Here is an 11,388-nt window from a genome sequence, read left to right as displayed (position 1 = left end):
GTGGAAGAGCAGTCCAAATTGTGCGGGAGGAGGGCGGGACATCTGGGAGAGATACCGAATGAGGTGGAGGCTTACAGAGATGCCGTGGGGCTGGCAGCCAATGGGCGGCTCACTTAGTTCGGCGGCTGGCTTTTTGAATTGGTGGCGGCGCCTGCTCATGGCGGAGGTTGTTTTTGCGGTTTGCGGTGAGTGGGCAGCCGGCCCTGGGCGCCGGCAGCGGGCGCGGTATGGCCGGGGCAGCCGATCCCGGAGGGCGGTGGTGGGCTCGGGCGGGCTGGGTCGCGGCCGTGGCCGCTGGGGTGGGCAGGGGGTTGTGTCTGGGGCAGCCGTGAGAGCCGAGGGCCTGTGGGGGTGGCGGGGCCCGCTGCGGGCTGCAGGCCGGACCCTCGGGGCAGCTCGGAGGCGCCGGCTCGGTGGCACCTGCTGGCTCGGGGTGGGGGCGGCTGTTGGTGCCTGGGACTGCGCCGGCCGCCTCGGCACGGCAGCCTGGTCACGCTGCCGGGTGGTTTCTCGGAAGGGAAATGGGCAACACGGGAAGCTTTTAGATATCCTTTCCCTGCTTTAAAAAACATATTTGCGCCTGTGGATGCTTTGCGACCTTCGGGCTTTCCACAAACCCTTGGGAGGTCATTTGTAAGTGTAGTGCTGGAGGGGCATTCGTGTCTGTCCGAGTCCTGTAGTAGTGATGGTGTTCTGACTTTTAGGTGGTTTTTTTGTTTGGTTGGTTGGTTTTTTTTTTTTTTTTTTTTTTTTTTTGGTGTGAGGGTAAAGCTGTTGTGTTTCATGTCCCTGTGTGCAGTTTGTCTATTTCTGTATCTTGGCACTTCTGGTGTGTAAGTCCAGTAATATCCAGAAATATTATGTTATTAATTAATACGTGACCATTAAAGCAGGGAATGTTTTAAAAATACACCCAGAATGGAACCTCATAAATATATTGGAAAAGCCATGAAGAAAATCAATGCCTAGCCCTAAGTGTGGGCTTCTCACAAATACACTGTGAAGTTCTCTGTGAGTTCATATACATGTTATTAGGTATAACAACAGCAGCATGACAGGAATCATATTGCTGTTATTTTAAAAAATAATCTTTAGGATTTAAATTTAATGGTACACTTAACTGGAGGTGGTTAGTGTTTTTTTGGTCTGATTTTACATACGTCTGTGTGGTAATAATTATTAACAATATGGCTTGAGTCTTCAGCGATTAATGCTTCCCCCCACTCTTGCTGCTAAAGGAGAGGTAATTGTGTGACAGTTCCTAGTGCTATCTTTAGAACCTTCTGGTCAGGTGATCCCTAAAGACTCTTCTAGTTAAAAGTACTTTCTCCTTCTTCTAGGTCTAAAGTAGCTGGATGACTGGGACTTGATACTAGGAAACTTAATTCTGTGGAGCCCACACAGCTGTGTGTGCAACATAATTGCAACTAGGGTGGCAATTCTGGTAACTGAATATGCCTAGAATTGCTAGATTTGTGGTGTTGACTTATTGCTCGTGACTATATTAGGACTTACCTGATGTATTATGAATGTATGTGAATGCTGTCCAAGAGTCTTAAACACAATTTCCTAAACTCTAGAAGATAAATTATTTTCTATATTGCCATTATGCTGGACTCTAGAAGATAAATTATTTTCTATATTGCCATTATGCTGGACACCCGTTGCTTTTTGTCTTCTGATTTTTTTTTTTTTTTCTTTTTTGACAAGCATTGCACAACTTGAAAGATAGTATGTGCTGGTCTCTAGGGGTTTTACTACCTCATGAGTCCCCTTTCAGACAGTGCTTTAGGGCATTATTTGGGTGGCTACTGTTTTAAGGGGACTTTTACAGTCCTGAGGAGAATGACTTCAGTGAAAGTGGTACAGAAAGTCATTATACTGCAGCAGTTCAGATACAGTGGCTAATCTAGATAACTTCTGATATCGCTGTGCAAATATATAAATGATGAATCACAGGAAATACTTGCTTAGTGCTTCACGGACAAAAGAAAATGTGCTATGTGTTGGGCAGATGTCTTGGAACAAATTTACTGCTACAAGATTCAGGTAGCTACCTATACAAAATATGAGAGGAGTAAGAGTTTTGCCTTTCTAGTACGTGACAAGTTTGTTTGATGGGCAGGGAGAGCCCAGGTTTAGTCTACCTGTGAGAAGACAGAAGGCCTCTTTATCTGGAGATGAATGGATACTTCTACTATATTTTAGTTAATGTAAGGTATTAGACTAGATCATACAGTTAGACATAGATATGCTTATTACCTTTGTAAAGACTCATGCATTTTGAGAAATCTCGTGGATTTCTTGGGTACTGCTGGCTCTACTCCCTGAGAGGTCATTTTTAGGTAATCACAGTAACTCTAGCCAGTTCACCTGAAAAATCAAATGTTAGCAAGACACTTTGTGTACCCTGAAGTGAAACTTCAGCAGGAGAATTGACGATGCTAATCTTGGTCTCAAATCTAGCTTATAATAGTTTATCACTGAAGCAAGCAAGTGCTTTTAGTTTGTTGGTGTTTTGTGGTAAAACTTACTAAAAATAATACTAGAGTTACTGTTTTCCTGCTGCTCAGAGTTGAAGTACTCTCTCTGCAGCTTTCTGTGCAAATGAAATATTTGTGGTGGTAAGTAGCCTGCTCAGAACCATTTCTGCAACAGGATTGTTGTCAGTCCTTTCTATCAGTTGTGTGACTCCTGAAAGAGCATTAGAACTATGCCATCAGTGTGAGTGGGGTTTTAATAAGAGTATAAATCTTTTGTTTTCAGAAGTTACTTCTGACTTTTTAGTCACAGAGCTCTTAGAATGAGCTTTTTGCAACTGTAACATAGTTATGTATCTTATCTTCTAGCTGTTGAAGAAAGAAACAAGACATAATCATGGCTGACAACAGTACGGTGGTATCTGAAGCTGGGAGGAGCCTCTTGGCTGATTCTTCTGTTCTTGATTCAAAAATTATAGAAACCTCCAAAGAGAATTTATTTCCTGGGTCTGCTTTGGATGTTGAAGGTAACGGGAGAAACTTATTTTAAGACTACTATGTTTTTGTAATGACTACTTACTTTGTAGGCATTAAGTAGTTTTGAAAAACCAAAGTGCTTTGATGAACTACAGGATTGTGTGTAGGGTAGCTAAAAGGGTGTTGATTTGGTATCCTTTCACCAACAAAGGGAATTCCTTAATCTTTAACTCACCTTATTATAAAAATTTGGGGTTGCAGCCATGAGATCAAGTGAGTCTTCTGGCTGATGCATAGAAAGCTGTTAGTTGCAATTGATGCCTTTTCTGTGGAATAAATTGTTCCAGGTGATATTTTGACACTAGTGTTTGGAAACTACAGCTGCTCTGCTCTGTACAGGTAGACCTTAGAGATGAATAGTCTTGAGCTTGAAATTAATTCAAGAACAAATCTTGACATTAAAAAACAACAAAAAAGACATATTGTTATTCTGCAATGCAGTAGCCAAAATCCAGTGGTGGTCTTTTGGTGCAAATGACATGGAAGCAACAACGCTTGTCCCTCCTTCCTAATATTTTGAAAGCTTCCTAATACATGGAGAAAAAGAACAAGATACTGAACTTCAGTTCAGATATTCCTTGGTGAAACTGAGCAGCCACTAGGAAGTAATAAAATTTGTCAGCCAGGAACACAGAAGCTAGAAAAGATACCAGCTGTCTATTTTCCAGCAAGTCTTGGTATCTAATTATGCTAGAAGCATTAAGTCAATTTTGTAATTTTTTTTTTTATTTTATTTCTTCATTTTCCTCCTTGCCCACACTGACTCTTCTTGCATGTTCTTGCTTTGACTGTAAGGTAACCGGTCATGAATTGCAGGATCTTGTTTCATGAAATACTGGGCAGTTTAGGTTCTATGGTCAATTGGGTATGCTGTAATTAAAGGACCGGCTTCTTGAGGTAACATTTATTTTCAGGTTTGTTCCTGATAGACAAGGTATCTTGGAAGAATGCAGTCTGCCTGTATTGTTCTATGTGTTATTGCTTGATTTAGGTCTAACATGGAGTTTTCTATTAAAATATTATTATCCTTGTTTCTCTGTAAACAGAAGAAATGCCTCAAATAGAAACAAGAGTGGTTTTGGTTCAGGAAGCAGGGAAACATAAGGAGCTTCTGAAAGCCTTGGAGGTATGTGGGTTTAAGATAAAACAGTCACGGGGATGAGATGGTATGCTTTTAGACTTCTGGTAGCCAGTCCGGTTCTGTACTAAAGTTCTCCTTTTCCACAGACCATTAAGATAATGGAAGTACCAGTTATAAAGATAAAGAAAACTAGTCCTGGTAAATCAGAAGAAAAACTAATAAAAAGTATTATTCATATGGTATGTCATGCAATTAAAGCACATGTGATTGCATGCAGCATGTTGTACTTCACGAACTGAAATGTGCACACTTTATATTAATTGGGCATAGTGGCCGCAGCGTATGCTAATGTTACTGATGGTGTCACTTAAAGCTTGTCAAAATAGGCACTTTTTTTATGAATACTCTCAAATATGGAAGTTGCATCTGCAGCTCTCTTCTAACATGGGGATAGAAATATTGATGGGGTGTTCAACTGCATGCTAACAGTCAACAAATAAGGTTTTGCTATGAACTGACTCATAACTGCTTAATTGACTTCTCTTTCAGTTGAAAGCTGCGTTTGAGCTTAGATGTAAAAGTGGTTCTCCATTTTTTTCATGTAAAAAACATGGAAAATTTGCAATTAATGATTGAAACTGGAACAGATCAAATTTTTAGAACCCTTAAAATTATCAAGCAATGAACAAAATTGACTTCTGTACTTTAGATCTTACGCAGCATGGATCTTGCTGTTGTAAGCTGGATCCTACTTTTTAGTAGCATCCAGAATTACCTTATGCTGTTCCAACAGTCTGAAATTGAATTACTCTTTTGTGCTTGGTTTGTTTGGGTTTTTTTTTCTGTCTGTAGATATTTCCCATACTATATTATCAGTGTGAACTGATACGTAAACTACTATAGTAACTAGAATTCTTATTTTTCAGAAGCAGGAATTGCTTTAAGATATTTTTTTTTTTATGTGCAGTTCATAGCTATTCTTATGCTAGAGAACAGTTGCATCTAATTCAGCTTTCACAAGTCCTGGGAGTCTGTCTCTGAAATCTGAATTGTACATTTTCTGAATGGCCCAAAATAAAAGTCAGTTGAATCTTGACAGTAATGCAAGTTATGTTGCCTGAATAACGCCTTCCCCTTTGTTCCCATGCATCAAGGAAATTAAAGTGCCCTACATAAAGACAGACACAATAGAAGAGCTTGGAGATTCTGATTCCCCAGAATTTGAAACTATCTTTGTTGTGTCAGACTTCCAAGATTGTATCTTTAACAACCTCTGCAAAGCAGATTGCCGTGTCATTGGACCTCCAGTAGTACTGCACTGTGCACGAAAAGGAGAGGTATGTGCTTTGTGTTGAAATCAGCTGAGCAGTTCACTGATGTGGTGAGTTCTAAACATTAAGTGTACAAAATAAAATCTATTTTGCTTTGCCAATCAATCATAAATATTTGTAGCAAGAGAAGAGCAAGTTTCTAATACTGTGTTAGGATATTGCATGTAGTGAAAAACAGACAGTATGGCTACAACGACTGCAGTAGCTGTGGGAGTTGTTGACCCACTAGTTGGGATTGCACCATTAGGAAAGGCAGCACAGAAATGATGCTCCAGCAGACGCTTTATATTTCCAAAGGTTGTCACATAGAGGGCATGAACTGGGGAGGGGGGGGGGGGGAAAAGAAAGGATGGAGTGCTACGTGGAACTGGGGGTTGCTCTAGTTTATCAGAATGCTGGCAGGTCTGGAGCTGAGGTATAACTGAATACACAGACTTGGAGTAGTCCCCGATGCGTTTTAATACTAGGAACAATAGTACTGTATTAAAGATAATGTTAAAACTAATGGAAGCAATATGCTTTTCACTAATAAGCTTACTTCTTACTTGCAGCCTTTACCTTTCTCCTGTCGTCCACTGTACTGTGCAAGTATGTTGAACTTGGTACTGTGCTTTACAGGATTCAGAAAGAAAGATGAATTAGTAAGACTGTCTTTCTTTTATATTTTTTCTTAAAACTGTGTTAAGTTTATTTTCAAAATACTCTTCTGTTTTCTCACCCATAGGGTTTAGCCATGACTAGAGCTCATGACTGCAGGGAATGAATTGTTTATTTTTTTTTTGTTGCATGTCCAGAGGCAGTGAAGTTTTTGAGGATGGGAACAAAATTGTTTCCTTGTCCAAGTAGTGTTGTCCATACTTCTGTCACTTTTTTTGTTGAGTGACGTTAAACAGCTCTGTTTCAGCAGGGCTTAAAGATGTGTAGTTTGAGGTTTCAGGTAAGATGATGTTTACCCAATACTGTCCTCTTATTTGTATGGTAGTAGTGTGGTCAAGTAAAGCCGAGTAGTCCTGTTCAGAGGATGTGCAGACATGCTATCTCGCTGCCATGCTATCAGGACTTCAGTCTTGATGTATCTAGGTATGAAGTGGTTTGATACTCCAGTACTTTGCTTTTTCTCAATGGTGCAGTTGGCACCTAATGTCCCTGTTGAATGAATGGGAATTGACAGTGTGGGTCCACACCTTCATCAGGAAAAAAAACCTAAACCCAACCCAAAACAAAAGCCTTTGCTCAGTGTTAGGAGTAGTTAGGTTTTATCTGCTAGATTCAAATTCTTATGTAAATTCTGGCAATTACCCTTTCAGGTACAATTGACTAAATCAATGAGCTAAACGTGCTTCAAATCTGTTTTGCATGAAAATGTGAAGCCATTATGTATCATGATCATGAGAGGCTGTATTAAGGGTTTTTTTTTTTAGAAAAATTTAGTAGTTCTGAGATATCAGCTGTACTGTCTCCTGTAGATGTGAACAAGTTTAAGAACAAATAGGAGCATTTCTATTCCTAGACATTTGATGTGACTTCCTGTAGCTCGGTTTGTAAACTATTTTTGTACTGCTCTCTGCATAGTATGCTTCAAAAGATATACTGAAAATTTATTTCATCTTTATTTCTCAGGTTAAACTAGTGACCTTGGTTCATCATATGGGTGGAATTATTCGAAGGGACTTTAGCTCAAAAGTTACACATCTGGTGGCTCACTCGACACATGGAGAAAAATTCAGAGTATGTAAGCTTCAGTGGGCACTTCATAGAAACTTTCAGAATTTGTCTCCTGCAGACCAAGTCTGTAAATTATACTTCAGCTGTAAGTTGCTAGGTTTTTTCCTGTACTAACAGCAATGTCTTGCAATGGTAAGGTCATCTCCATCTGGTGTTGAGCTTTTGACATGTTTTTGTCTCTGAGATCTAAATAATATGAATTGCCTGAGTGCAGGGATTTTTGAAATAGACAAGTATAGTAAATAACAAGAACCAAAATGCCTAAGTACTGATTACATCAATACATCTATATCTACTGATGTTGGCAGTATACTTAAGACTTGATGAACAGGTGTTTATATATAAACATGCCTGCTTCTTTTTCCTGTCCAAACAATAAACTTTGAGGTAATTTGCAAAAAACTTTAGTACTCAATTTGTGTGCATCTTCTTTTAAAAATTACTTTTAACTTGTATATAAAGATGCAAATCTTCCTTTATGTGTAATTATGAGTGGTGGATGTTTTGTTTTTGTTTTTTTTTTTCCCTCCTCTCTGACAATCTACTAAAAGGGGATCTTGCAGGCCACGATGTCCAGCTGAGAAGTAAATATGAGTTTATAGGTTTTTATTCCATGGAATATGACATAGAAATGCTTATGTCCCTTGATTCTCCCTTGTTTGAATTGTTAGTAAGCTGTTGCTTTTTTCCTAGTCTGTCTTACCTTTCATTTAGAAGAGAAGGTGTACTTTCGAACTGTTGACACCCCTTTCTGCCAACTCAAAGGGGAAAAGTAGGAAAACTTTACAATCTCTCCCGTTCAGTCATGGAAGTTTCCTTTGGAATAGTCACTTTATCTTTGGTAAAAGTAGGCTGGGATGTTTGTCTTCGTACAAAGTACCAAAAGCAGAAAAAAGGTCCTGTACTCCACTGGAACAGGGATTTGGTTTTGTGTTTTTGTGAGTGATGAAGGATATCAGACTAATAAAACGGTGCACTTCTAAGTTCCAAAATAACTATTGATCTGATCTCCTAGTCATGGAAGAATTAATACATTCTAAGTTTTGGGAGTGAGTTGGATGCAATTCTTGAAGGAATATGTTCACTTTTTGCACTATCTGTCTAGAAAATTATAAGCTAAGTTACAAATTTTTCTTGGCATGGGAAGACTTAATGGGAAATACTTGGTACAACTTGTGCTTTTCCTGTTTTATAGGCTGCTGTAAGTCTTGGTACTCCTATCCTGAAAGCTGAGTGGATTTATAAGGCTTGGGAGAAAAGGAACGAAATGTAGGTGTTTATTTTTCTTCAGCCTTAACACTGCAGGTGAACAGGATGCAAGGTTATGAGCTTCTGTTTAAATAGTGACGTAGCACTGCTTTAGTGACCTTTTTGTGCAATTCTTTTTTTTGTTGTGTTTATTTTTCTCTTTTTCAGTGATTTCTGTGCAGCTGATGATGACTTCAGAGATCAGTTTAAGGTTCTTCCCTTCCAGGATTGCATGTTAAGTTTCCTTGGATTCTCTGATGATGAGAAAGCTAACATGGAAGAAATGACAGAAATGCAAGGTTATTGTTTATGCAAGTTGGTCTGTGGGAAGAATGGTGTTTGTAGCTGATAAATGTCACTGAAGTGGAAATGCTGGATCATGAATCCTGCAGTATTAGGATTCTTCAACTTGGAGAGCTATAAATTGATTTTTAGATGTCATGTATGCATAAGTTCTGGTAGCTGTTGAAAAATTCAGACTTCTGAGGCTGATTGAAACTAGAGAATTTAAAAAGAAGTGATTGTAGGATGCTTGAAGATATCCTGGAAAACCTGCTACATAATATGTATATTCTGCTTCCGTTTTGTAGTACGTATCTTTACATAATCCACAGAAAGCATTGACATTGATATGACTCATTGCTGGTGAAACACCTGATTGGAAGTGTTCCATTTTTCAATAATGTAGTACAATGTTAATAGTTACGTTGACAGTAATGATGTAACAGACAACTTACAAGTCTTCAGTCTTGTATTGCTAGAGTTGCATGTAACAGAACTGTAGGCATGGGAACAGAGCAAGCTTGCAACAGCAAGGCTTCCTCAAAAGAGATGAAAGGTGGCTCAGATTGCTTCATCTCCCCCCACCCCCCCACCTGTTTACCTAAAGCTGCTTATAAGATTGTGACATGCACAGGTTCTAGCTTATGGATGCCTTTAGGGTGAGTACTCCTGGCTTGCTCTTCCAAGAAACAAGAAAAGTTTTGCAGAAGAATATTGTGTTTATTGCCAGACAGGTTTAAATGCCTTCTGAATGCTGTGTACTCCTGACTTCTCAATGTGTAGTTTGCTACTGCATGTTACATCCCGTTTCCTTAAAGCTGTCCACTGCTGATAACAGCGTGTTATGTAAGCCCAACAACTGATCAGCTCGCAAGAGCTCATCTCTCTTCGGCTTTTGTCTCTTTAATGATAGATGCCACAGAACTACCAAGTGAGCTATTAATTTCTAACAATAATGTTCTTTAGTCTTGCTAATTTGCCTTTTTTTATCTAGGAGGACAGTATTTACCAGTTGGTGATGAAAGGTGTACACATTTAGTCGTTGAAGAAAGTACAGTAAAAGATCTTCCATTTGAGCCTTTAGAAAAACTGTACGTTGTAAAGCAAGAGGTTAGTGCTGAAATAATGTTGAAAGAACATTGCTATGTAATACTCAGTATCTGAGATACTAAACGCAAACGTTTGGCTTATTCTGAAAAAAATGTATGCAGACTGCCTTGCTATTAATATATATATTATTTTGAGTATTTTTAGGTTTGGGTGAATCCCTGTAATGTGTTCTTAATATGTGTTTTCTTTTTTTTCCTTTAGTGGTTCTGGGGAAGCATTCAAATGGATGCCAGAGCTGGAGAATCCATGTATCTATTTGAGAAGGTATGTTGAACTCTGTCACGTAATGCGCAGCATGTATGCGCTAATTTTACCCCCAAATCCAATAGTATGTGTAGGGCCAGAGATCAAATGTTTTAGTGGCGTTTAAGTTCCAGATAATCTATTAGAAATTTTATTCATATAATACTAATCTGGAAAAAACCCTTTTTTCTGCTTCCCAAAGGCTGAACTTATTTTTAGTTAAACAAAATACTGGTGTGGCTTCCAGTTAAAAAAAAAAAAAAAAAAAAAAAAGCTTCACCCGTTTTCCTTCTGAAAGAACTCCTCTTCCCTAAGAAGAGTTGTGCTGGTCTTTGCAATTAATTTACCTTTGCACTGAGTTGAGCTGGACACAGTGGGTAAAACCACTAAACTATACTTTCTTTTGCTACAGTCAGAGAGTCCTGGCCTCAAGAAGTCTGTGTCATTACTTTCTCTGAGTACTCCAAACAGCAATCGCAAAAGACGCCGTTTGAAAGAGACTCTTGCACAACTGACCAGAGAAACAGATATGTCGCCATTCCCTCCTCGGAAACGCCCGTCAGCTGAACATTCGCTTTCTATTGGGTCCTTGCTGGATATTTCTAACACTCCAGAGTCAAGCACTACCAGTGGAGGTAGAGCTAAAAACTTCCATTCAGACACACTTGCAATGTTGAAGAGCTCTCTGCATAGAAGTGGTAACGGTAGTGGTAGGGAAGTCTAACAGGTTTTGCTGCATGTTTGCTAAGTAATTCCAGACTTTCATCTTTTCAAACTGTGCAGAAAGCAGAAGTAGAGTGAAGAGTTCAGACAGACGCCTGGCTGCCTCTTGTCGTCACAGTAAGCATATTTGTATCTGAGGGAAAACAAGGAAAAATATGGAGTTATAAATATGAAGTACAGTACAGTGTTATTCCAAAATGCTTCAAATACTCTGCTGGAAATCTGCAGCAAATAAGCAATGTAGCTGAAAGTAAATAGTCTAAAAACCCTCTCTGGTAGTATACTTGGAGAAAGGAGGACAAAGGTTCTTTTCTAAAGGAATTAAAGGGAAAATTCCTGCAAAGCCCATTCCTAGGTCTTTGAAGTGTTCTGTTGAGGTAAGACTATTTGTGCTAGCAAACTATCTTGTCAAAAACTTCACAAGGATATAAATCACCAACTGGTTTTGATGAGTTAACTGGCATCATATAGAGGAGGTATCTCGAGTTACTACTGTTTTAAAAAGGCCCCTGTAACACAAGTCAAACAAGAAATCTCAGTAAGGCACAACCTGTAAGTGATAATTCGGAAGAAACACAGGAAAGATCAGATTACTCTCAAAGACCAGCTTTCTTGGATCATGCTAGTG

The 11,388-nt window shown here is 39.1% G+C and overlaps 1 protein-coding gene across 8 annotated transcripts in view; it reads left to right on the top strand.

Moving 5' to 3' along the window:
* The first annotated feature begins 49 nt into the window (after positions 1-49).
* The window catches only part of ECT2 (epithelial cell transforming 2), a 30,198-nt gene continuing 18,859 nt past the window's right edge, over positions 50-11,388 (top strand). For 2 of the 8 annotated variants that reach the window (XM_055817264.1, XM_055817263.1), the window contains exons 1-12: positions 84-225; positions 2,850-3,007; positions 4,064-4,143; positions 4,245-4,337; positions 5,253-5,435; positions 5,981-6,070; positions 7,050-7,157; positions 8,350-8,423; positions 8,571-8,701; positions 9,679-9,794; positions 9,996-10,058; positions 10,450-10,672. In XM_055817264.1, the coding sequence (XP_055673239.1) occupies positions 2,878-3,007; positions 4,064-4,143; positions 4,245-4,337; positions 5,253-5,435; positions 5,981-6,070; positions 7,050-7,157; positions 8,350-8,423; positions 8,571-8,701; positions 9,679-9,794; positions 9,996-10,058; positions 10,450-10,672 (1,291 nt within the window). In that variant the 5' untranslated portion in view covers positions 84-225; positions 2,850-2,877. Of the gene's footprint in view, positions 226-2,849; positions 3,008-4,063; positions 4,144-4,244; positions 4,338-5,252; positions 5,436-5,980; positions 6,071-7,049; positions 7,158-8,349; positions 8,424-8,570; positions 8,702-9,678; positions 9,795-9,995; positions 10,059-10,449; positions 10,673-11,388 lie in introns of all 8 variants that reach the window. The other 6 variants (XM_055817267.1, XM_055817266.1, XM_055817268.1 and 3 more) reach the window with 4 other exon arrangements.

The sequence above is a fragment of the Falco peregrinus genome, chromosome 12 (genome assembly GCF_023634155.1).
Source record: "Falco peregrinus isolate bFalPer1 chromosome 12, bFalPer1.pri, whole genome shotgun sequence".
Lineage (NCBI taxonomy): Eukaryota > Metazoa > Chordata > Aves > Falconiformes > Falconidae > Falco > Falco peregrinus.
The sequence above is the reverse complement of the archived record's forward strand: the minus strand, read 5'-3'. Positions and strand labels throughout refer to the sequence as shown.